The 23,779-nt window shown below is 37.6% G+C and overlaps 1 protein-coding gene across 3 annotated transcripts in view; it reads left to right on the top strand.

Moving 5' to 3' along the window:
• The window catches only part of LOC122022436 (uncharacterized protein At2g33490-like), a 30,703-nt gene extending 14,581 nt beyond the window's left edge, over nt 1–16,122 (top strand). For all 3 annotated transcript variants that reach the window (XM_042580437.1, XM_042580436.1, XM_042580438.1), the window contains 8 exons: nt 931–1,005; nt 1,511–1,572; nt 1,666–1,734; nt 5,024–5,052; nt 5,130–5,337; nt 5,404–5,628; nt 11,983–12,967; nt 15,779–16,122. In XM_042580437.1, coding sequence (XP_042436371.1) covers nt 931–1,005; nt 1,511–1,572; nt 1,666–1,734; nt 5,024–5,052; nt 5,130–5,337; nt 5,404–5,628; nt 11,983–12,967; nt 15,779–15,789 — 1,664 coding nt within the window. In that variant the 3' untranslated portion in view covers nt 15,790–16,122. The remainder of the gene's footprint in view (nt 1–930; nt 1,006–1,510; nt 1,573–1,665; nt 1,735–5,023; nt 5,053–5,129; nt 5,338–5,403; nt 5,629–11,982; nt 12,968–15,778) is intronic.
• Nucleotides 16,123–23,779: the final 7,657 nt, after the last annotated feature.

Here is a 23,779-nt window from a genome sequence, read left to right as displayed (position 1 = left end):
CATGCCAGATGTTATTGACATGCCATATCAGAACCACCAAGGAGGAGGAGAAGAACCACAAATCCTTATGAATGTCATGTGACCTCGTGGAACCCTTATGTGACCTTGCCAATGTCGCAAAATCCAGTGCCACCTAAATGTTGTTGTCACCATGTCGTGGTCATTGCAAACCTCGCTGTAGCTTGTAGCTTTGTGCGAATATCAGTTGTAACTGTAGCTCTGCACAAATGTGTGTTGCCATGCTGTCATCTTGAGGTTGTTTTGCATGCCGAATGGCAACTAGAACAATAGATTTTGCCTTTGTCGACTTGCATAGAATGTACTGCCCATCCATGGTAGTATCTAAACTATAATTATAGAGTCTACTATTTTGTACATATGCTATGCTATGCTGATGAAGGATCTTGGCAGTTCTCCACTTTCTCTTTTTGATTTCTTTGTTCAATTATGTAATCTCCTAATTGCTTTATCATATGTCAATGATGAGGTTTTGGAGAAAATATTCCTTATCTGAGAGAACAGAAGATTGGATAAGTTGAGTTATTTATTTCTTTTCAAATTTAAGGTCCATGATAATAATTTATTATTTCATTAAGTACCACATTATCATATTATTGTCATCATTGTCTTGTTACTATAACTTAAAAAAATCCAAAAAGTGTTGCCTACATTTTTTGGTTTTTGGAGCTCATCCGGTGGAGAGTACATCCGGTGTATACTCTCCAACGTCAGGAATCTCCTGTAATCTGGAAGATCTAGAGGATTTTAGCTTCCCATAATTTTAGCCTTTGAGACAATTTTGAGTTTGGAGTCTAGACACTCATGAGTCAGATGTTCCCATGCTTAGATAAAGTAGTGCAGCTCCCTTTGTAAATGCCTTTTTACATGGATACAAGAATGTTTCTATACATTTTGTGTTTTATTTTTCAGAGTTCTCTGAAGCCTTAAAGGAACTGGGTGCTTGTATTCTTGAAAAAACTGCACTAAATGAGGATGAAGAAAGTAGTAAGTACATCAAGGTTTTCTTTACCTCTCATTTAATCTGGGGATTCTAGTACCACTTAATATCTGATTTCTTGTGAAATGAAATATGCCAATATTCCATCCTATCTTCCTCTCTCTCAAAATGATGTTATCTTCAGTGGATATTAGCCAGACATGGTTACAGTAAAACATTTCATAGTAGATAATATATACATTTTCAGTATCTTCTATGCTTAACTAGAAAGTAGATGGTTAAGGGATCTTCTTTTCAATCATTGCCTATGTTTGGTTAGGGTAATATAATCCAGCTTGTAATGTAATTGGATTACATGTTGTTGGCCTTGCAACTCAGATTATAAAACTTTATTATATGTTGTTGGCCTTTTGTAATTCAGATTATATTACATTATAGCTTTAAAATTGTACCAAACAAAGTAATTAATTTTGTAATGTAATCACAAGACTGATTATCCCTCACCAAACATAGCTTTAGTGGTCACAATTTCTGACTCTTTAATTAATGCAGGAAGCGTATTGTTGATGCTTGGAAAAGCACAGTTTGAACTTCAGAAACATGTTGATAGATATGTGAGTTCTCAATTTTGTGCTTTTTCAATTTGATTTATATTCTTTTCAATAGCATCTGAACATCTACACTAATTAATCTCTCTTCACTCCTAGCGTGTGCATGTCCTAGAGACCATCACAACCCCATCAGAATCTCTTCTGAAGGAACTACAAATTGTAGAGGTTTGTGCTTTGTTTGAAAAAAGGCTTCTGCATTCTAGCCATTCAACTGATGTATTTATAATTCAGTGCCATTGTATGATTAGTGTATTTGAGTGTTACAGATTTGTGCTATTACAAACCACATAAGCAAATATCACCAAAAAAAAAAAATCTGAAAAACACACAAGGCTGCTAATTGAGTTAAAGTCTTGTAAAAAGTTAGCATATTGCAATTTCTCTAGATTTAGTTGTAATGTGTGTGTGTGTGTGTGTGCATACACATGTTCCCTAACCCACATGGATTACTCACTTGGAGCATTGATACAATGTATTGCTTGTTACAGGAACTAGACACTGTGGAGTAAGATGTGGACAGAATGAAAAGAAAGCAAAATACTCTCACTGCAAAAAAAAAAAAAAAACTTAAGGAGTTAATGGAGAATACAATTAACAATCCATTTTACTGTAGATCAGCATACAACCAACAATGTCGTTGACCTTAGATCAACATATTGACAAATAGAATAAAGAGAGAAATAATAAAGAGTGATCTTAGGAACTAATGTTAATGGACTTTCCCTTGAAGAGGCTTATACAGTAGCACACAATTGACTGATGGAAAAAGGAAAGCATCTAAACATCTTGGAGGAGAGATACAACTCAGCCCTTTGCAAGGGATCACAATTTAACATTGCAATTGAACAAGTTTTTTTCTTTGAAAGAGGCGGTGCAAGGAAACAACATATTCTTCAATGTCATTTTGTTGACACATATGTGCAACATAAATAGGAAATAAGAAAACTAGTAGAAGTTAGCAAACAAGATAACAAAGGCAAGATATGAGGTTAACGCTCTAAGATCAGATGTCAGCCACAACTAGAAAATGAAAAAATTGAGCAAACAGAGGTTCATAGTAGATGAAAAATGATGTCTCCAAATCAAGAAGATTAAGACTGCTGAAAAAAATGATCCTGAGAAGGCAATTGAAGGGCAATCACCATTTGTTCTCATTCACTGCCAATAGGAACAATGAATCTGTTTTTCACATCAAGATAGGAGCTATGCAGAAGTGATCTGATAATGTGAGGATCAACATGGATAAAAACCAAACAAGGTAGCAGATCATGGAGATGCACCTCCAGGTGGCTGTCATAACATTGGCCAGCTATCTGTTGATGTGGCATTTTCTGAAGGTAGAGGCGCAGAAGCATTGTGAAGAAGGTGCAGTGAGCAGAAAACAGATTTAGGGATGGTCACAGGCAGATGTCGTGGATTGAAGAGCACAAGGAGGAAGGACTACCTGACATCAGCTGCAAAATCTAGAATTTGGGTATTCAAGCCTCTGAGGTGAGCTTATCTCCAGCAGCTTCTGTTCATGGACTAGCCCACCTAGATGTAAGCACTAAAATCGAAAAAAGCTCTATGGTAAAGAAGAAGAGGTTCTATACAAGGTTGGATAGAGGCAATAGGCTTTAGGTCCAATAGATTAGGTTGAGATTTGTAGGTAGACATTGGTCATAGACAATGACTGAAAAGGATGACTGTAGAAGATGGTGACGAGGCTGCTGCTAGGATGAGCTCCTATAGATGAGTTGAAGAGACACATGACTCCTGATCAGTCAAGATAGAAAATAGTAGCAGTGATGGATGTTCTTTGTTTGTTGGTGGAACTGTAGCACCTAGACACAGTCTACATGTCATGCCAGAAGGGTGCACCCTTAAAGATGGTGCAGAAAGAAGATAGTATGGAAATTAACGAGGTGGTGGATTTCCACATGGAAGTCAGCGAACCACAATGCCTTAAATCAGCACATCATTACTCCTCTTTGCAAAACTTGATTCCTTCAAAAAAGAGGATAGGAGGAAGATTGGCACAAGGATCTCATAGTTGTCGTTAAAGAAAAGATCCTTAATCCTGGATGACTGAGGCACAGTGGGATGGTGGGAGAGGAATTCAACAATGCCTGCATCCTAAGAACCATAGTTGAAAATCACCCAGGAGAGAGGCATTCTATACACAGAAATAATGCTTCTCCCTGTTGGAAATAATGCAAGGTGAGGGTTGCAATAGGCTTCATGGGAAGAGGCATGAGGGGAGGCCATTTTCATCACATTGGAATCCCTTGGGTGAATTCTTTTAAAACTCTAACCATAAAAGGGGCACATATTAAATTTAGGAAAGAGAATGTTGTATTGCTTGTGTTTGCAAAGAGATATTTACATAGTATTTATATACATGACCTATGAATCCTAAACTGAACACCTGATGTGGGATTAAACCCACTACACCAGTAACCCTATACTCTTAACCAAGGTTTAAAATTTTGACCCGTGTCGAGATTTCGGTCCTGGATCGGAACGATATGGTTTCGGTACCGTATCGTGCCATGCCGATATAGTTTCGGTATTTTTTAAATATAAAATATATTAATTAAAAACTAAAATATTTAAAAAATAAACAAGATAAAAAATAATCTTTTTAAAAAGGAAAAGATATAAAAATAGATAAATAAATAAATAAAAATTTTATTATAATTTTTAAATTAAAAAAAATGAAATATAAAATTAATTAGATAATTTTATTAGGATTTAATAAAGTCTCTTTAGATTATCTCTAACATAACTAGTGGTTGATTAAAAAAATTAACCTAAGTTTAATTAAAAAAAATCTTAAATCCGACACAACTCGCGAGCCCGCACGACTTCAGTGTTGTCGCAGGGTTGTGCGACCAACCATGGCCGCGGGGATTGCATGACTCCTTCGACGCGATCACGTTGGTCGTGCGACTCCTCTGTAGTGACCGCAGGGTTGCACGATGCCTCCACGGCGGCAGCGGAAGGGTTATGTGACCTTTCTGCTACTGTTGCAGGGCTCTGCTGTGACCACAGGGTCGCGCAACATGTCACACCTGTCGTGGGTTTGATGCCGGGATCGTGCCGGTGTCGGTCGCCGAGCGGAACGAGATGTTTCGTCCGTTTCTACCGTTTCGGCATGATACTTTAAACCATGCTCTTAACAAGATACATAGGAATCAAACCTTTAGCCAACTTATGAAGAGATGGACTGCTTTGATACAAATAAATCGGCAAACAGTTCCAGAAAACATTTTCATTTAGGTGTCCTAATTTTTATTCCCTATATTTTCCATCCTGTAAACATCAATTTTTTTAATTAGTTGGGCTATGACATTCTTGTATTATCTGCAATTCCTATTAAGGTCTGCATGGAAATACTTCACTGTTTTTAAAGATTAAGTTATTTCTTCACAGCGGTATTTTAGCATTATAACATGAAAATTTGCTAATGCAGGAGATGAAACGTCAGTGTGATGAGAAAAGGTGCGATGCTAATGCACTTCACTGTTATTTTTTCTTCTGCACTTTTATGGGTAATCACATTCGAATGCTTTCCACAGAGATTTCTATAATGGCATGATAGCTGCACAAAGACTAAAAGGAACTTCAAGAAATCCCAAAGCTGAAAGTTTTACTATAGAGAAGTTGCGAGAAGCTCAAGATGATTACCAAGAGGAGGCAACACTCTTTGTCTTCCGCTTGAAATCACTGAAGCAAGGTCAATTTCGGAGTCTTTTAACTCAGGCTGCTCGGCATCATGCAACACAGGTAGTTTTCATAGCTAAAATTCACATTTTCTATATGTAAAACTCACAGTGTGTCCTTTTGAACCAGCTAAATTTCTTTAGAAAAGGGGTCGAGTCTCTTGAGGTGGTAGAGCCACATGTTAAAGTTGTTGCTGAACAACAGCATATTGACTATCAGTTTATTAACCTCGAGGATGATGATACAGAGGAGGAAGTGGATGATTTTGTCTATGATGATGGAGAAGTGAGCTTTGGATATGGACAATATGAAGGAGGCCAAGAAGCTGCTTCTGTAGCTAGAAACTCAATGGAGGTGAGATGTTCTGCTACTATGAGATTTTGAATGTAGACAATTGCCCTCTGTTGCTTTGAACTTCTGGGATTCAATTCTCTATTTTGCTGTATTAGTTAGAATTATGAGTACGTGAAGGACAGGAAAAATCTAGTAATTGACCACTATTCTAAAAAGCAGTTTATACCGACTGTCTAGGTGGAATGGAATTGAGACCAGTTGACCTAGTAAGTGGTCCCCTCTAGGCAGTTATTACAAAAAATTTAGTCATTGGGCATTGTTTGCACACGATGAATTCCACAGTTCTAAAAAACAGTTTAGGCAGCTGTTAAGGTGGAAATAAAACGAGACCGGTTCACCTAGTAATGGGTCCCCTTTACGCAGTTATTACAAAAAATGGTTTGAGTTAGCGGATTGACTGCCCATGCAAACCCAACGCCACTAGATTCCTCCTGTGTTTTTATATGCATATAATTTTGTTGTATATTTTCTTTGTTGCAATGCAAAATATGATAGTTTTATTATTGTGATATGATTACTTACTAATTATTACTTCGTTAAATTTGATTATGAACTGATTCATTAATACACTTTGTTAATGATAGTTCATGCAAGATATATGATGTTGTCTTGTATGACATGGTTGTCATTCTTATTGTACCACTGCTGAATTCATGGCCTTACTATATTTACAATTTTGGACCACCAAATATGTAAAATCAATCAAAATTAATGTATCAAAAAAGTTACTTCAATATAGTGCATGTTGGTATATATATATGGAAGCAACTATCAAATCTGTTGATTCACACACGAATACCGGAAGCGATCTTCTATAATCGGTTGATTCGAAGGGGAATATTAGGAATAGGAGAACACCATGTTCCAAAGAGGAGACAACGATTAAAAATAACATTAATAAAAAATGCCATCAAAACATGAAACAGGACACTTATATAGACCTTATACCCTAGGACTCGAAGAAAGGAAAGAAATCCTCATATATGGATCTCATTTCCCATCTTTTACCAAAAGAAAAGAAATCTTATCAAAAAAGGAAATTTCTTAACAGAAATCCTAATTAACAAAACAAGATGCTAATATAGACAAATCCTAACCCTTATATATACTAGAAATACCAAAAATACTCTAAATACTATAAAAATGAAAATGATCAAAAATAATAAAAATATGTTTGGAGGCTTGGTTGAGAGCCTAAACGGTGGATTTTGGACCCGAGGCGATTACGATTCCCAACAAACGTAGATCTTTGAATTCTACACACATGGCCACCGACAAGTCTGATTCCGAGTCCTAAGTCAAAAGTTATGGCATCTAGAAGATTGTGCTATCGAACCCGTATCATTCTCAGGCTAGAGAAACTTCACCCTCGATTTGCCAGCCACCTCATCATTAAAAGAATTACCATGGAAGGGAACCAAATGCTTCACATTAGAAATTTCGGCAGTACAAATATGACTAGGTAGTTTTAAGTGATATACATTGGGGTTTATCTTTTCAATAATCTCAACTGTGCTAATTTTCTTGGCTGATAATTTGTTGCAATCCCCAATGGCAAAACAATCCTTAGTTAAAACTAGGCACACAAAATCCCCAACCTTGAACTCCAAGTGTTGGTGCTTCGGGTTTGCAGTGTATTTGTATTTTTGAATTTGAGTTAGATAGATGCTCACGAACAGCTTTATGGACTCCTTACAGGCTATTCACAAAATTCAAAGCTTTACAATAGATCGTCGTCTTACTGGGCAACGACATTAAATTCAGCAGACCTCGAGGTTGAATCGAATAAATCACCTGGAATGGGTTGATACTAGTATTGCGATTCATTGCATGGTTGTGAGCAAATTCTGCCTGACATAGCTTTTGATCTCAACTCTTAACATGATCTCCCACTAAGCAACGCAATAAATTGTCAAGTGATCTATTCACAATCTCTGTTTGACCATCTGTTTGAGGATGATAAGCACTATTGAAATTTAATTATGTATTAATCATCTTTCATTAGCTGCGCCAAAAATGATTAAGGAAACGAGTGTTCTGATTTGACACAATGGTTTTCGGAAGGTCATGAATACAGTAGACATCTCAAAAGAATAGTTGTACCCAATTAATAGCATCAATAGTCTTCTTGCGAGGGATAAAGTAAACCATCTTAGAAAATCTATCAATGACAATAAAGATAGAATCACTACCTTGCTGGGTACGTGGAAAATATAGCACAAGATCTATGTTGATACCAACCCAAGGTCGAGAAGGGACTAACAAATGTATGTACAGTCCTACATTAGTGGCTATTTCCTTAGAGACTTGACAAATTGGGCTCCGCTGTACATACTTCTCGACTTCTCTCCATAGTGAAGGCCAAAAATAGGAAGTCTGAAATAATTGCAACGTTCGATCTCGGCCCACATGCCCCTCATTGGGCAACTCCTTGATTATTTGCAAGTGGAGACTACAATTTGGAATACAATTGATTACCTTTAAACAAAAACCCATCTTGCAATAAAAAATATGTTTTCTTCCCGGCTTGTACATCTTGCATTACCACATAAAAGTAAGGAACATCAGCAAGCAACTTGCGAAAAGAGTCAAAACCTGGTACCTCAACACGCATAGTAACCAGTAAGCTGCTCATGCGACTTAAGGCATCTGCCATCCAATTAGCATCCCCTACTTTATGGCTCACCACATAGGTAAACTGCTCTAAATAAGCAACTCACCTCGCATGTTGGGGTGACATTTTGTTTTGCTGGTGTAGGTGTCTTAATGAATCATGATCCGTATACAAGATGAATTCCCCGTGGAACAGATAGTGATGCCAATGTCTCACTGCTTGCATGATCACATAAAACTGAACGTCATAAGTATTGTAGTTTAGTTTTGCTCCAGATAATTTTTCACTGAAAAATGCTATAGGTCTGGTGGTCTGACTGAGTACTGTGCCAATATCAATTTTAGAGGCATCTGTGTGTAACTTGAAGGGTTGAGAAAAATCCGGGAGCACTAAGATTGGTGCTATTGTGAATCGTTCTTTAATCAATAGGAACGTCGATTCTATCTCTATAGTCCACTCAAATCGACCACCATTCATGCAGTCTACTATAGGAGCCATGATGGTCTTTAAAGAAGCAATGAAACGCCATTAAAAGGCCAAACCATGAAAACTCTGCCATCGGCGTAGGCTAGTTTTTTAGTATTTGAACCTTAGACATGTCAACTGCCAAACCTGCTCCTGAGATCGCATAACCCAGAAACAATACCTCGGGGTCATAAACACACTTCTTCATTGCAATGTAAAACTTCTCCCTGTACAACACAGTAAACACCTCCCTCACATGCTAAATGCACTATATATCAGAATATCATTAAAGTACACCACAACAAACCTACCAATAAACGGTCATAACAAGTGACTCATCACTTGCATAAAAGTGTTAGGGGTATTAGATAACCAAAAAGGCATCACTATCCATTTATATAATCCTTCCTTTGTCTTAAAGGTTGTCTTCCACTTATTCCTATGCCTGATACGAATCTTATAGTATCCACTCTTCAAATCCAATTTAGTATACACAGTAGATCAACTAATATGGTCAAGCAAATCATCTAATCGAGGAATGGAAAAACAGTACTTAACAGTGATTTTATTGATGACTTTGTTGTCCACACATACGCCAATAGCCATCATTCTTGGTACTAAAAGGGAAGGTACAACACAAGGGCTCATTCTCTCTCTGATGTGACCCTTAACTAACAATTCTTCAACCTTCGCCGCAGCTCATGCTCCCGCGGGCTCATCCTGTAATGTGCTATGTTCGGCAACGTCGCTCCAGGCTCTAAATCAATATCATGCTGAATATCACACGAAGGAGACACTTTGCTTGGTAGCTCTTCGAGAAAATGCTCACTAAATTCGTCAATGAGTGGAGCCACAAATTTTGGAATAGTGCTAGCTTTGGGCACTTCCTTTTGTAGGATCGTAAATTCGTAATGAAGCGATAGAGGGGGGGGGGGGGGGGAATATCACTTGTCAAAAACACTTTTCTTTTACTCATAAAAACAGAAGTAGTGCAGCGAAAAATAAAGAACTCGTGTGGTTACTTGATTCGGAGCCTATGTCGACTCCTACTCCAAGACCTTGCGATCCTTGATCGTACCGTTGGGCAATCCACTAATATTCTTCTTTCCGAAACCTTTGGAAAGAAGCAATGTGTACAAATAGATGAGTAAGATAGTAACAGCCTACTATCTTACAAGTAAATAAGTACAATGCAAGCTAATAAAAATATACCAACAGAAGATTAGAGATGCAGCTTGTCGACACTTCTTGGAGCAGTAGCTTGCTTATGAAGACTAGTAGTTGTAGTACGAATAGCAGCTTGAACAGAGATCAACTTCAAATAGATTCGTTCACAACCTTGGACCTCAAGCCTCACTTTTATAAGAATGGTCAACGTTCAGTCGACCAATCCTTGGGTTCGGTCGACCGAACCTGCTCCCTGCCTTCTTTGTTGAGATTCGATCCTCAGGCACTAATGATGTTTAATGGTTCGGTCGACCGATCCCATTATTCGGTCGATCGAACGGTGAGCTTTCCCTATTCGTCGAGATTCTTCATTAATGCACCATTAATGTCTTTGTTGTTTGGTCAACCAATCCTCTGGTTCAGTCGACCGATCAGGCAATTTTCCTTCTTTGCTTCAACTCGATTTGATCTGTGCTGAGTCATCAGGGTTCGGTCGACTGATCAGCTTGTTCGGTCAACCGATCATGCTTAGATCGGAAGCTGTGTTATGTTCGGTTTTGATCTGGTCTGAGTCAACCTAGTTCGGTCGACCGAGCCTTGGCCGGATCTACAAAATAGTGTTAAACATATAATCCTGCAAAAAAGAGGTTAGCATAGTAATAATATATTTGATGCATGAGTAGTATTAAACAGTAGAACTGTTTTAATCTCAACTTGTAAATCTTCCCGGTTTCTTCAGTTGGATCAGCGACCTTAGGTTGTTCTTTTCAAGAACACGATCTCACTGTCGCTCTTCCAGTTGCTTACCTCAACCTACATGCCAAACATGGTCCTCCAAACTTGTTTTGACTTTCTTTGCTTAGTGTTTGATCACCTGATCTACTAAAACTTTTCCTGCAATAGTACATTAGCCAGCAGCAATAATAGTAATATAGAATGCTATGGTAAAACTAAACTTAGAATCACCAAGATCTGCTGATCCAGTCGACTGCACGCGGCTGACCGCAAACCATCCAATCAACCTTGCTTGGAGTTCACTCCTCCAAGACTTCTCGCTACCTAAGGTTATCTTCCCCTAGGATTTTCACTATCTAGCTTCACTTACCATAACCTAAGGTTACCATCCCCTAGGGTTTTCTCCACCTAGCTTCACTCACCAAACTCGGTATTCGGCTACCCAGGGATCAGGTCCTCCAAACCTATCGAATCCACCTGGCTTCCACGATCTGCTGATATTTCCCTTGCCTAGCCTACAACTAGGACTTTCCATGCATAACCAAGACTTGGTATTTGGATACCCAGAGATCAGGTCCTCCAGACCTATCGAATTCACCTGACTTCCACGATCTATCGAGATTTTCCTTGCCTAGCCTACTACTAGGACTTTCCATGATCAAGTTCTTAAACATATTTGTCGGACATTAAAACTTTGGAGTTCAATTGCACCAACACCTTTCCCATCAACATATATCCATTTTTTGGCGCGCCCATTGTGATGAACACCTCTATCATACTGGCACAGCCTGCCTAACAACAAATAGCAAGCATCCATCGCTACGACACCACACCAAATAGCATCCTTATATTTTGAACCAACAAAAAATGGAATTTTGCACGCGTGGCCACTGAAAAATCCTGATTCCAAGTCCCGAGTCAAAGTTATGACTTCCGAAAGATTGTGTTGTCGAACCTGCATCAAAATGTTACCTAATTGTCTTTTATAAAAACTTAAAAAGCCTAACAAACCACAGATGTGGATAATTAGGTGCTCTTCTTGTTAACTATTAAGTATGAACTAATGGAGTTGAAATATGCAGAAGTAAACAGCACTAGATGCAGAATACAGTAAGCCACAGTTAGTATGTTCTGGATCTTAATTAGCTTCTAGCATTGAAGCTTAAAATTTGCTTAAGCTTAAAACCTCACATTGAATGTCTCCCCCATGGACTCACAACTCCTCGTGTCACAGTTGTACACTTGTACTAACAGAAAATTTAGTGTTATTATCATCTATTTGTACTTTGAGCATCTGCAGCCAAAATCATATATAGATAGTTGTCCAGCATTTTTCATTGTTCAAGTATTATGAGTTACTTTTTTATTTGCAGGAATATTCAGATAAAACACAAAAAGATAGCCTTTATTTCAATAAGGAGCCTAGGGCTGTGAGCATGTCAGCACCTCTTTTGGCCAATAAGAAGGTTGATTTTTCTGACCGTATTAGTCAATTGCGACCTGCATCAACAAAGAAATATCACACATATGTTCTACCTACACCACTTGATGAAAGGAAGCCATCCTTAACAGATGATAAAACAATTTCTGCATCTAGAGTAGAGACTACTGCAGGCTTAAGAAGACAACTATGGTATTCCTCCCCTTTGAAGCCAAATATGCCTGGAAAAGATTCTACAGATCTTCAACTTCCAAGCCCTATAAAATTACCAAAAGCACATTCATTGCTGAAGGAGAATATCAATAGTGGACAACTTAGAATTCCTCCTTTGCACGAAGAGCTGTCCATGTCACAGTTTGCAATAAATGCTTCAGATGCTAAAAAGATCAAGAGACAAGCTTTCTCTGGTCCACTGACAGGCCACACACCTTCAAACAAGACATCAGTATTTTCAGCATTTCCAACTCATACCATTGCACCTCAGCCTAGCATGGCTCAGAAGTTGTCTCAGAATGCCTCACCTCCTATATCCTCGCCAAAAATCAATGAACTTCATGAACTTCCTCGACCTCCTGTTGGTTCAAAACAATCTGCAAAGCCTTCATCTTTAGTTGGTCATTCAGGGCCATTGATGTACCGTTGTAATGAGTTTAGAGCAACTAGCAAGCTTCCATTGCGGTCATCACAAACAGCATCTCCACTACCTACACCTCCAGGTGCTATGGCACGGAGTTTTTCTATACCCTCTAGTAGCCAAAGATCTCCCACTGTATCAGTTTCAGAATTGTTGGAAGTTCCTACAAACCAAAACATGACAGCAGATATTTCTTCACCTTCTTTGACACCCATATCACTGTCACCTAGTCAACCACCATCAAGAAGCTCTGAGTCTGTAAGTCAAACTTCAAAGCCCAGGGGTAAGGAAATAGTTTAATAGATTTCAGAGATGATAATATTTGAATGGCTCTCTCATTTCTTTGTATGCTTTTGTCTTGCCGTTTATGCTTTTAAATTAACCACATCAAACAAGAATTGCTGTTAGTGGTATTACATATCTGAAAGTTATATGCCTTTTGCATAAGCATGAATGTGGGATCACATCCTTCATATTTTCTCATTGGTACTTGTTCAAATGTTGCAACTTTTTTATAGGTAATAAACAGATATACTTGTACATGTTTGAATTGATAAGCAGAGAACTTCAACAATATATATTTTTTGATGAATTATCATTAAAATTGGATCTCTTAGGGTGTTCAAGTACCATTGCTTGTATTTTATCCATTTGGTGCCAAAAAGTTTCTTGTACTTGATGAAACATTATTTTGAACGTTTATTTTAATTGCACATGTAGGTCACCTATGTTCACAATTTGGTATGCTCTTTTTCAATACTTTACTTTTAAAGTTGTTGCTTTGTGACCTAAAAGTCACGGGTTCGAATCCTGGAAACAACTTCTTACAAGAAGCAAGGTAAGACCAAGGTTTAAAATTTCGACCCGTGTTGAGGTTTCGGTTCTGGACCGGAACGATACGGTTTCGGGATCGTATCGTGCCGTGCCAATATAGTTTTAGTATTTTCTAAATATAAAATATATTAGTTAAAAAATAAAATATTTAACATAAATATTTAAAAAATAAACAATATAAAAAGTAATCTTAAAAAAAAAGATAAGATATGAAAATAGATAAATAAATAAATAAAAATTTTATTATAATTTTTAAATTAAAATAAATAAAATATAAAATTAATTAGATAATTTTATTAGGGTTTAATAAAGCCTTTTTGATTATCTCCATCATAGCTAGGAGTTGATTAAAATAATTAACCTCAATTTAATTAAAAAAATTTGAAATCCGACACCACTCGCGAGCTCACGCGACTTCGGCCCTGTCGTAGGGTTGCACGACTCCTCAACCATGGTCGCAGGGATCACGTGACTCATTTGGCACGACCGCGGTGGTCCTTTTGCAGCGGCCGCAGGGTCGCATGATGCCTCCCCGGAGGCAGCGGAAGGTTACTGCTGTTGTGGGGTCGAGCAACCCCTCCGCTGAGACCACGGGGTCGTGCAACATGTCACAATTGTTGCAGCTTTGGTGCCAAGGTCGTGTCGGTGTCGGTCGTCAAGCGGAACGAGATGTTTCGCCCGTTTCTACCGTCTCGGCACGACACTTTGAACCATGGGTAAGACTGTGTACAATGGATCGTTTCCCGGGACCCCGCATGGTGGGAGCTTCGTTTTACTTTTTGATCTCTGTATAAAGTCTTCAAAATACGCACAAGGAAAATTTTCAGAGACCCATGTAAAATAACTAGCAGCTGGAAGACAAAAGGCGGAAGATTGAGAAACTAGAAGGAGTTCTCTTTGAAACAGTATACATTTATTTCCTTGGAAACCAATCCACCTAACATGGCTAAAAAAACACAAAAGAAGGGAAGCAATTATTATGTTTTAGAAGTTTTTTTTTTTTCATTATAAGCCTCACCAACTTCAATCAAATACTTATTTATGTCAAAGCATAAGAATTATATTCTTTCCTTTTTGTTTATTATCATATATCCTTAAATCCCTATAACCCAGAAACGCTTGTTATCCTCATATGATTCTTTTTTTGCATACATATTTTTGAATACATAAATTATAGTTAACTTTGTTAAATACTTTGACCTTATCGTTAACTGTTAAATATTTGGACAATGAAATATGATATAAATATACTTGTTTTTGTTTGCTTTTCTGGAAAGGAATATTTGATTGTTAGATAAAATCAGAAGAGATAACTTAGTCCAAGGCACCACCTAATCTAATGCCCAAATTTTAGATATAGTGCCCCCACGGGCTTAGCTAAGTTGGTAAGTGGCAGGTTGATTGCCACATGAGGTCTTGGGGTCGAATCTCAGGACTGGCGGAGCTTAAATTCCTGCAACCTGTGTAAACTCACCCCACTTGCCACTTGCCTTCTTAGTCACCGTGATTTACCTCCTCCGTATTAGTCCTGGGGCAAGCTGAAGGCTGAGGCTTTTACATGGTCAACCTTGCTATTACATGTAGAGACAGTTCAACTTGTATAAAACAGAAAAGGATTGTAAGTTGATTTTGATGGCTCAAGTTTTATGATAACAAACAGTTTTTGCACCTACACAAGTATTATTCTCAACATCTTGAATGCATTGACACCTGATTTTAGCCATTTTATCTAGAGGCAAACAACTCTATAGAATCAACCTTACAGACAGGTTAGGCCGAGATGCCACTTCCATGATTTTGATTCAGCTATTATGCTCTGTCATCTGGTTTAACTTGTCCATTTTTACCTATGTTGCGGTGTGATATCATATGGAAGCGACGATGTCTTGGCATAACGTATGAATACACATGTAAATTCAACCTCAAACTGTTCTATATCAATGTCTTCAAGCTACAACACATTTTAGGAACTTGTAAGTAATGTCATCATATGGACTATTAGTAATGGCATCAGAATGTATGGCTCGGTATCACAATTTATAATCAATAAAAAAATAAGGCAGTGTTTGGTATAATTTGATCATTTGGGTCCTTACGATATATTTTTCTTTCTTACTCATCCGATAGATCTTTGATGATTGCTGCTGCTTTTAATGATAGATTGGATTATTAAACTACTCTAATGGATGTTTCAGATGCTTCTGTAATTATTTACTTTTTTGCAAGTTAAAATTAACAATGCATGATGGTTTGGTTGCAGACTCTGCATAAATCTGGCAACAGCTAATGCAATGGCCTTCCCAAATGGACTGTGTACAGACTTTTCCTAGTTTATCCCAAATTTTCTCTATACTAATTGTATGTTAGTGAAAAACTATTGGTTCCTCCAACACACGTTGTGGTGGTGGGATTCACTTGATGAAATTTTTTGGCTTTTACAACCCCTGTTAGGTTCATTCTAATTCAATTTCAGGGTCAGTAAGTAGTATGCTTCTGTAAAAGTAAACTTGTTTTCATCTGGATTACGCTTTTGCTTTTGCTTTTGCTTTTGCTTCATTCGCCTCCAATAACACCTATGCAATGATATCTTTGATTCTTTCTCCATCTTATGATTCATTCCCATTTTACTTGTTGCTTCCAAGCATGATGAACATTGCCAAAGAGGTAGCTAAACTTTTTACCTTGTCAGTACCTCCTATTCCACACAACACTTTGACACTACATCTATGTTTACAGAAGACTCTACAATTCATTGCTTGGTTATAATCATATATCAACCTCGAATAAAGAATTTCTTACTATGCAGATGGATAAAAAGCATTTCTGAAGGGAGAGAAGTTGAAGTTTTTCTTAGGGCAAATTTTCACTGACATGAATATATATTTGTATGGCTAGTTGATTAACTTGTTGATTCCAAGGACTTTGATTTATTTAAAAGAAAGACTATTTTCAACTCCCATCATTTAGAAGTCATGCATCACTATATAAGAACACTAGCACAAAGGCATAGACACACTTCATGAATATCCTTCATTTTAAAACAAAACACATTTTGATTACACCAAATTAAGTTTTGAATCAAAAATAGAACATTGAATTGTATTTCCATTAAAGTCTAAGTGTGCGTTTTATGATGAAAAGAAAATGTTGTAACAATGCTTCAAATAACGTCATTTCTTGAATATTTATAATTAAACTCTTAGGGTGTAGTGCAGACGGTGGACGCATGGTATCTCTGGCATAATGATCAGGGGTCGATTCTCAGGAACTGACGACCTGGGGTTTAACCCTGTCATGCGCCTATGACCTGTGTACCTGCATGAACTTCTTTCCATATCCGTGGGGCCGGTACTAGGGGGGCCGCTAAGGTAGTGGATTTATTTTTTATTTTTTTTTAATGTCTATAATTGACTTTTTGAAAGAGTAAACAATAGGGTTGGTTTGATTCGATTTAACGGTAGTGAAATTTCATAAAATTTTATATTATATATCATATCGAAAATTTTGATATATGTAAAAATTATATTAATAGAGTATCAAAATTTTGATATATTGATTTTTAATATAGTATAAATTTTATATTGTTTACATTTAAATTTTAATATTAGTATGGTATATTGAATATTGAACTATTAAATTGTATATTAATATCGTATTGAAATTTTTTAATACGGTATAATATTATATCAAAATTTTTGATATATTAAATTTTTAATATAATTTGATATATTTTGATATGTTATGTGTGGTATGTCAAAATTTTTAATATTTTTTTCACCTCTAGTAAACAATAACAAAAAAGAAAACCTCTCCACTTTTTATTTGTTTCAATTCATTAAAAGAACATTTTATAAATTTTGATTCCACATGTAAAGAAATTTTTGCGGGGATTGCTAACTAATATTCATCTAAAAAATAAAAATAAATAAAAAAAGTACCGCATGCCGCTTGTATATATCCATGATATCGCACAGAAGAAAAATCGTAACTTTTAACCCTTTTAAAGTTGATTCCCCCAATTTCAATATTTAAACGTCATCTAAGTCCTCTTTTCAAAACAAAACAAGAGTAGGTTCCCATAATCAATAATCAAGGAAGAAAGCGAACAAGAGTAGGTTCCCACATTCTTTAAGAACTCTCAATTCATTGTGTTGCGCAAAGAGAGAGAATACCTCTCAACCTCTAAAGCACGGAAGAAGAGGAAGAGAGAAAAGAGATTGCACAGAGCAATAAGACAAAAACGTATAAAAGGAGAGCAAACACAAGGAAGGAGAAGAAGAAAAAGAAAAAAAGTTACTGTGATTCGGCGGTGTGCCTACTCTACAAAAACGGCCGAACCTTTATTAGAATTCTCTTTACACATGAGAATCATATTACATGATTCTTATGATTGTTGTTGTACAATAAGTTTACAATGATCCCTATAAATAATGCTAAACCCCAGACCCGGTAAAATCATAACAGAATTTTATTATAAAAAATCACAACAAAATTCTGTTATATAAAATTTTAACATAATTTTATTAAGAAAAATCTTAACAGTTTTTTCTTTCATAACATCCCTCATATTAACCTTCATCCAAATATGAGTCATCCGTCAACAATCTCCACCTTGGCGAATATTCACCCCTTCGAAGAACACGAGTATCTGAACAAAACTCCATTTGGATCTCTGGGTCTGGGCTTCCTTCTTCTAGCATCTAGAGATATGGATCAAATTCAAGCAATGCTTAAATTTCTTTGTAGTCACTAGCTTTGTCAGCATATCTGCAGCATTGTCTGCAGTGTGAATCTTCTCAAGTTAAATTTCCCTGGAAGCAATCAACTCTCTGATTTTGTGAAATCTCACATCAATGTGATTGGTTCTCGCATGATACACTTGATTCTTCACCAAATAGATAGCACTATGACTATCGCATAACAACTTGACTCCACCTTGCTGAACACCCGCTTCTCTGACCAACCCTATAAGCCATAAAGCTTCCTTCGCTGCTTCAGCTGCTGCCATGTACTCAGACTTCATAGTAGACAATGCAACAATAGATTGTATCATAGATTTCCAACAAATATGTCCTCCTGCCACAGTGAATACGTATCCTATAGTAAACCTCCTGTTATCTAAATCTCTTGCATAGTCTGCATCTACGTACCCAACAACTGAAAGATCTTCCGGTTATCTACTAAACATGATGTCATAATCAGTTGTATTTCTCAAGTATCTGAAAATCCATTTCACTACATCCCAATGTGGTCGACTAGGATTTGAAAGAAACTTGCTCACCATACTAACTGCTTGTTCCAAATCTAGTCTTGTGCAAACCATGACATATATCAGACAACCAACTGCATTGGCATAAGCAACCTTTGACATCTTTTGGATCTCGTCATCTGTCTTTAGACACTGTGTACTGGATAACTTGAAGTGATGTGCCAGGGGTGTGGTCACCGATTTTGCATTCTTCATGTTGAACCTATCCAGCACCTTCTCCACATAGCTACATTGAGACAACCATAATCTCCCTATAGCTCTATCCTTGTGAATCTCCATCCCAAGAATCTTCTTGGCCTCTCCTAAATCTTTCATGTCAAATTCCTTGCTCAGTAGCCTCTTCAATTTGTCAACTTCTTTCATCTTCTTCGCAATAATGAGCATGTCATCTACGTATAGTAGTAAGAAAAATAGCGATTCATCTTCAAGGCTCTTCACATATATGCAACAATCATACTCACATCTCCTATATCCATTTTGAATCATGTATGAATCAAAATATTTGTACCATTACCTAGGAGTGTTTCAATCCATAGAGTGATTTCTTCAACTTGCAAACCAACCGCTCTTGTCCGGGCTGACTAAATCCCTCGGGTTGTGATATAAAAATCTGTTCCTCCAAATTTCCATGAAGAAATGTCGTCTTCACATCCATTTGCTCAAGCTGCAAATCGTGATGTGCCACTAAAGCTAACACCACTCTAATTGATGTATGTCTTACCACCGGAGAGAAAATTTCTTCATAGTCAATCATCTTTCTCTGTGAATACCCCTTTGCTACCAACCGAGCCTTGAACTTCACTTCTTCTCCCTCTAACATTGCTTCTTTCTTCTTGAATATCCACTTGCACCCTATAGCTTTCTCTCCTTCAAGAAGTTCCACTAGATCCCACATTTGGTTCTTATGCAACAACTCCATCTCCTCTTCCATAACACCCGTCCACTTGTCCTTCTCAGAGTTGTGTATCGTCTCTTGAAAAGATGTAGGGTCTCCATTACTAGTGATAAGCGCATAAGATATCAAGTCTTTGAATCCGTATCTAGTGGGTGGTTTTACAACTCGTCTCGTTCTACCACTAGCTATAGTGCGATGCTCCGTGTGTTCTGAGCTAGAATCATTGAAATTATGAGTCTCTAGCTCTACCTGCACAATATCTTTCTCCATGTTGCTTTGTGGTGTTTGCTTTCCTTATTCCTGAGTACGCTGCAACATAGCTTTCTCGTCAAACATCACATCTCTGCTGATCACCACCTTGTTTGCCTTAGGATCCCAATGCTTGAAGCCTTTAACTCTTTTCTGATACCCCAGAAAAATGCACTGCTTTGACTTTGCATCCAGCTTTGATCTTTCCTCACTAGATATGTACATATAGGCTGAGCATCCAAAAACTTGAAGATGAGAGTAATCTACTTGATTCCTTGTCCATACTTCCTCTGATACTTTGCCTTCTAGTGCTGTCCTTGGTGATATATTAATGAGATAACATGTTATGTTAACCGCTTCCGTCCAAAAAATTCTTTGCAAGCCCCGTATTCAGCCTGAGACATCTTGCCTTCTCAATGATTGTCTTGTTCAACCTTTCCGCTACCCCGTTCTGCTGAGGTGTCCTGCGAACCGAGAAATGCCTCATTATCCCATGCTGCTCACAAAATTCTTGAAACTTTGAATCTGTGTACTCAGTCCCATTGTCTGACCTAAGGCATCTGATCTTTCTTCCTGTTTGGTTCTCCACTTCAATTTTCTATAATTTAAACTTTGTAAAAGTTTCTGACTTGTGACGCATAAAGTATACCCAGACCTTTTGTGAGAAATCATCAGTAAAACTCACAAAATACAAGTGCCCTCCACGCGATGTTACACTGGCTGGTCCCCAGAGATCCGTATGTACGTAGTCTAGAATCCCCTCCGTCTTGTTTACTGCCGTCTTGAATTGCACTTTGCTCTGTTTCCCAAGAACATAGAATTTACAGAATTCAAGCTTACACGTCTTGACACACTTCAACAAATCTCTCTTATGAAGTTCTAACATCCTACGTTCACCCATATGCCCTAGCCATATATGCTACAAGACAGTACTATCTGATTCAGACTCCATTGAGGTGGCTCCACCTACAACTGTAGTCCCTATCAACTTGTAGATGTTTCTTGCTACCTTTTGTCCTTTCATTACCGTCAGAGCTCCCTTGCTGACCTTCATCACCCCGCTCACTGATTTGTAATTACAACCAATACCATCCAGTGTGCCCAATGAAATCAAGTTCTTCCTGAGCTCTGGTATATATCTGACATCACATAAAGTTCTGAACACACCATCAAACATCTTGATTCTAACGTTTCCTATGCCGATAACTTTGCATGACGCATCGTTTCCCATCAACACTGAATCAGAATCCACTGCCCTATAGGTGTCAAACTACTCCTTGTTTGGAGTCATGTGATATGAATATGCAGAGTCTAAGATCCATGCAGCTGATCCATGCATCTGTCAGCTGCTCCAAACTTGACATAACTGATAGCATATCTTCGTTACTGCTCTCTGAATTTTCTTCTTCAACTATATTTACAGACTTTGCCGAACTACCTTTGTTCTCTGCAACATATTTCTTTATCTTTAGAGAATCTCTCTTGATATGACCTTTGCCTCCACATTTGTAGCACATGATCACCTTCTTCCTTCTTGATTTAGAACGAGCTTTGTTGTTACCCGATCCATGTCGAGATTTACTCCTACCACGCTCTTGGTTGCTATTTACCACAAGTCCTTCTCCTTGAGAAATTTCATCGCTTGTTTTCTATAGGACCGTTGGGCCGGCTAGGAGGGGGTTGTTGGATATCCTGCTAACACAAAAAAGAAAACAAACCCTTCTCGAACTCTTTAGGCTAACACTTGCATAATTAAGTTAAGCAGATAAATTAAAAGCACAAAGAAAAGCGAGGCACAAAAGATTTACTTGGTTACAACCGATGTGGTTGTTAATCCAAGGAAGATTAAGCTCAATAAAACTCCTTCGGGCGGAGAAGCCTCGTACAGCGTTGAAGTGCAGAAAACAGAAGCTTAGACTAAAAGAGAGTGTGCAAGCACTGGATTAACAATCAGTGAGATCTGTTTAAGCTTCTGGACCAAGACTATATTTATAGTGTTGGTCCGGGTACCTGGAAGGGTTCAGGGCGCCCTGGGGGGGATAAATTTTATCCCCCAACGGTCGGATCGAGTCAAAACTCGATCTTGTTGAAAAGTCGATTCCGGGCGCCCGGAAGGGTTCCGGGCGCACCGGTCGGTTCCGGGCGCCCGGAGCCCTAAGGTCAACATAAGTTGACTTTTCGACTCCGGTTCAACTCGTCTCGGTCCAGGTCTGTTCGCATCGGCTCCGTTTGCTTGGGTGATCTCGGCCTTCCAGATTAGGGCTCACCCGAACCCATGTTCCGGCCTTCTCGAACGTGCTTCCCTCCGGCTTCTCGTCCCTCGGAATTACCGCGTTTTCCTTCTCGTCCACCAGCGTACTCATCCGCAGTCTTCGTCCCTCAGTCGCACCCCCGTGCTGACCTTCAGGCTAGCTGCGTCTCTTGCTCCTCGAGCAATCTTTTGCTCCAGCTTTCGTCCCTCGGAACCACCGCGCGCGCTTCCTTCTCGTCCGCCGGTGTACTCTTCGTCCCTCGGACTGCCGTCCTTCTCGCTAGCTGCGTCTTCCGCTCGAGTACCTGTGCTCCTAAGCTCCTACACACTTAGACACAAGGTTAAATACACACATGACCTAACTTAACTTGTTGTTCACACCAAAACAACCTTGGGGTTCCAATAATCTCCCCATTTTTGGTGTGATCAAGCCAAGTTAAGCTAGGGACAAAAATAGATATGAAATTAAATAGTTTATTGCAATAACATGCAACATGATAGAAAAAATTAAATATTAAGAGAATTTAACAGAAAATTTCAATTTTCTCTACCTCCCCCTAGACTTATACTTTCTCTTCTCCCCCTTTGATCACAATAAAAATGGGGTTTCAAGAAAAACAATCTAAGGGTTAAAGACTTAGAAAAAAATATCTCTAAACAAAAGAATTTCTAAGTCATTAAGATCCTTTTAGAGCAATTTCGAGAACTTTGAAAATTTTGCAATAATTTTCACCAAAAAAAATCATTCTAAGCCCAAATATTTATGCAAGAAAATTTAGCAAAATTGATAACGTAAAAAATTTTCTTTGCATTTATTTAATTGTTGTTCTAATGCTCTTTATCAACAGGATTTAAATTTCCATTTTAATTTATCAAAACTTCTTAAATCACACTGTTTCAAATTTAAAACCACAAATATTAAACATGCAACAATTTGTATCATGTTAATTTCTATTATTTTTTGAATTTCAACTTCACAAAAATATTCAAATAGCATAAATTCTAACTTGATAAAATTCCTCAATAATATAAAAAAATCTTTCGGCAATGTGCAAAATTCGTTTGAAAGAATATTTTGTAATTTGCCAGAATTTTTTAATAATAAGAATTTGCAGGAATCTATTAATAATAGGTTTCTTAATCCGAAAATATTTTTCGATGAATCAATTTCTAATTCATAAAACTTTTTCAATAAAGTAATTTGTAATTCCAAATATTTAGGACCAGAAAAAGTTTTCGATAATATTTCTAAGTTGCATAATTCTTTCGAAAAACTTCTTTGTGATTCACAAAAGTTTTTTAGCAAAGTTTCCAACTTGCAAAATTCTTTTGTTAAGATATTTTGAAATTCGAAGAACTCTTTCGATAATATTTCAAATTTGCAGGATAAGTTTGACAACTGATTTTCTAATATAAAAAACTCTTTCGATGATTCGCAAAAATTTTCAGGCAATTCTTCGATTGAATCATTCAATTGATCAGAGGTTCGAGTCCATACCTGACTTACCTTGTCAGTAATTGATTCTCCCCCTATCGAGTTGCTTTCTTCCGAAGATTCTCCCCCTTCATCGATCTCGGGATGTACTTCGGCTGTTGT

Source organism: Zingiber officinale, chromosome 9B (assembly GCF_018446385.1).
Source record: "Zingiber officinale cultivar Zhangliang chromosome 9B, Zo_v1.1, whole genome shotgun sequence".
In the NCBI taxonomy this organism is placed as follows: domain Eukaryota; kingdom Viridiplantae; phylum Streptophyta; class Magnoliopsida; order Zingiberales; family Zingiberaceae; genus Zingiber; species Zingiber officinale.
Note: the sequence above shows the minus strand (reverse complement) of the source record. Positions and strands in the feature narration are given on the sequence as shown.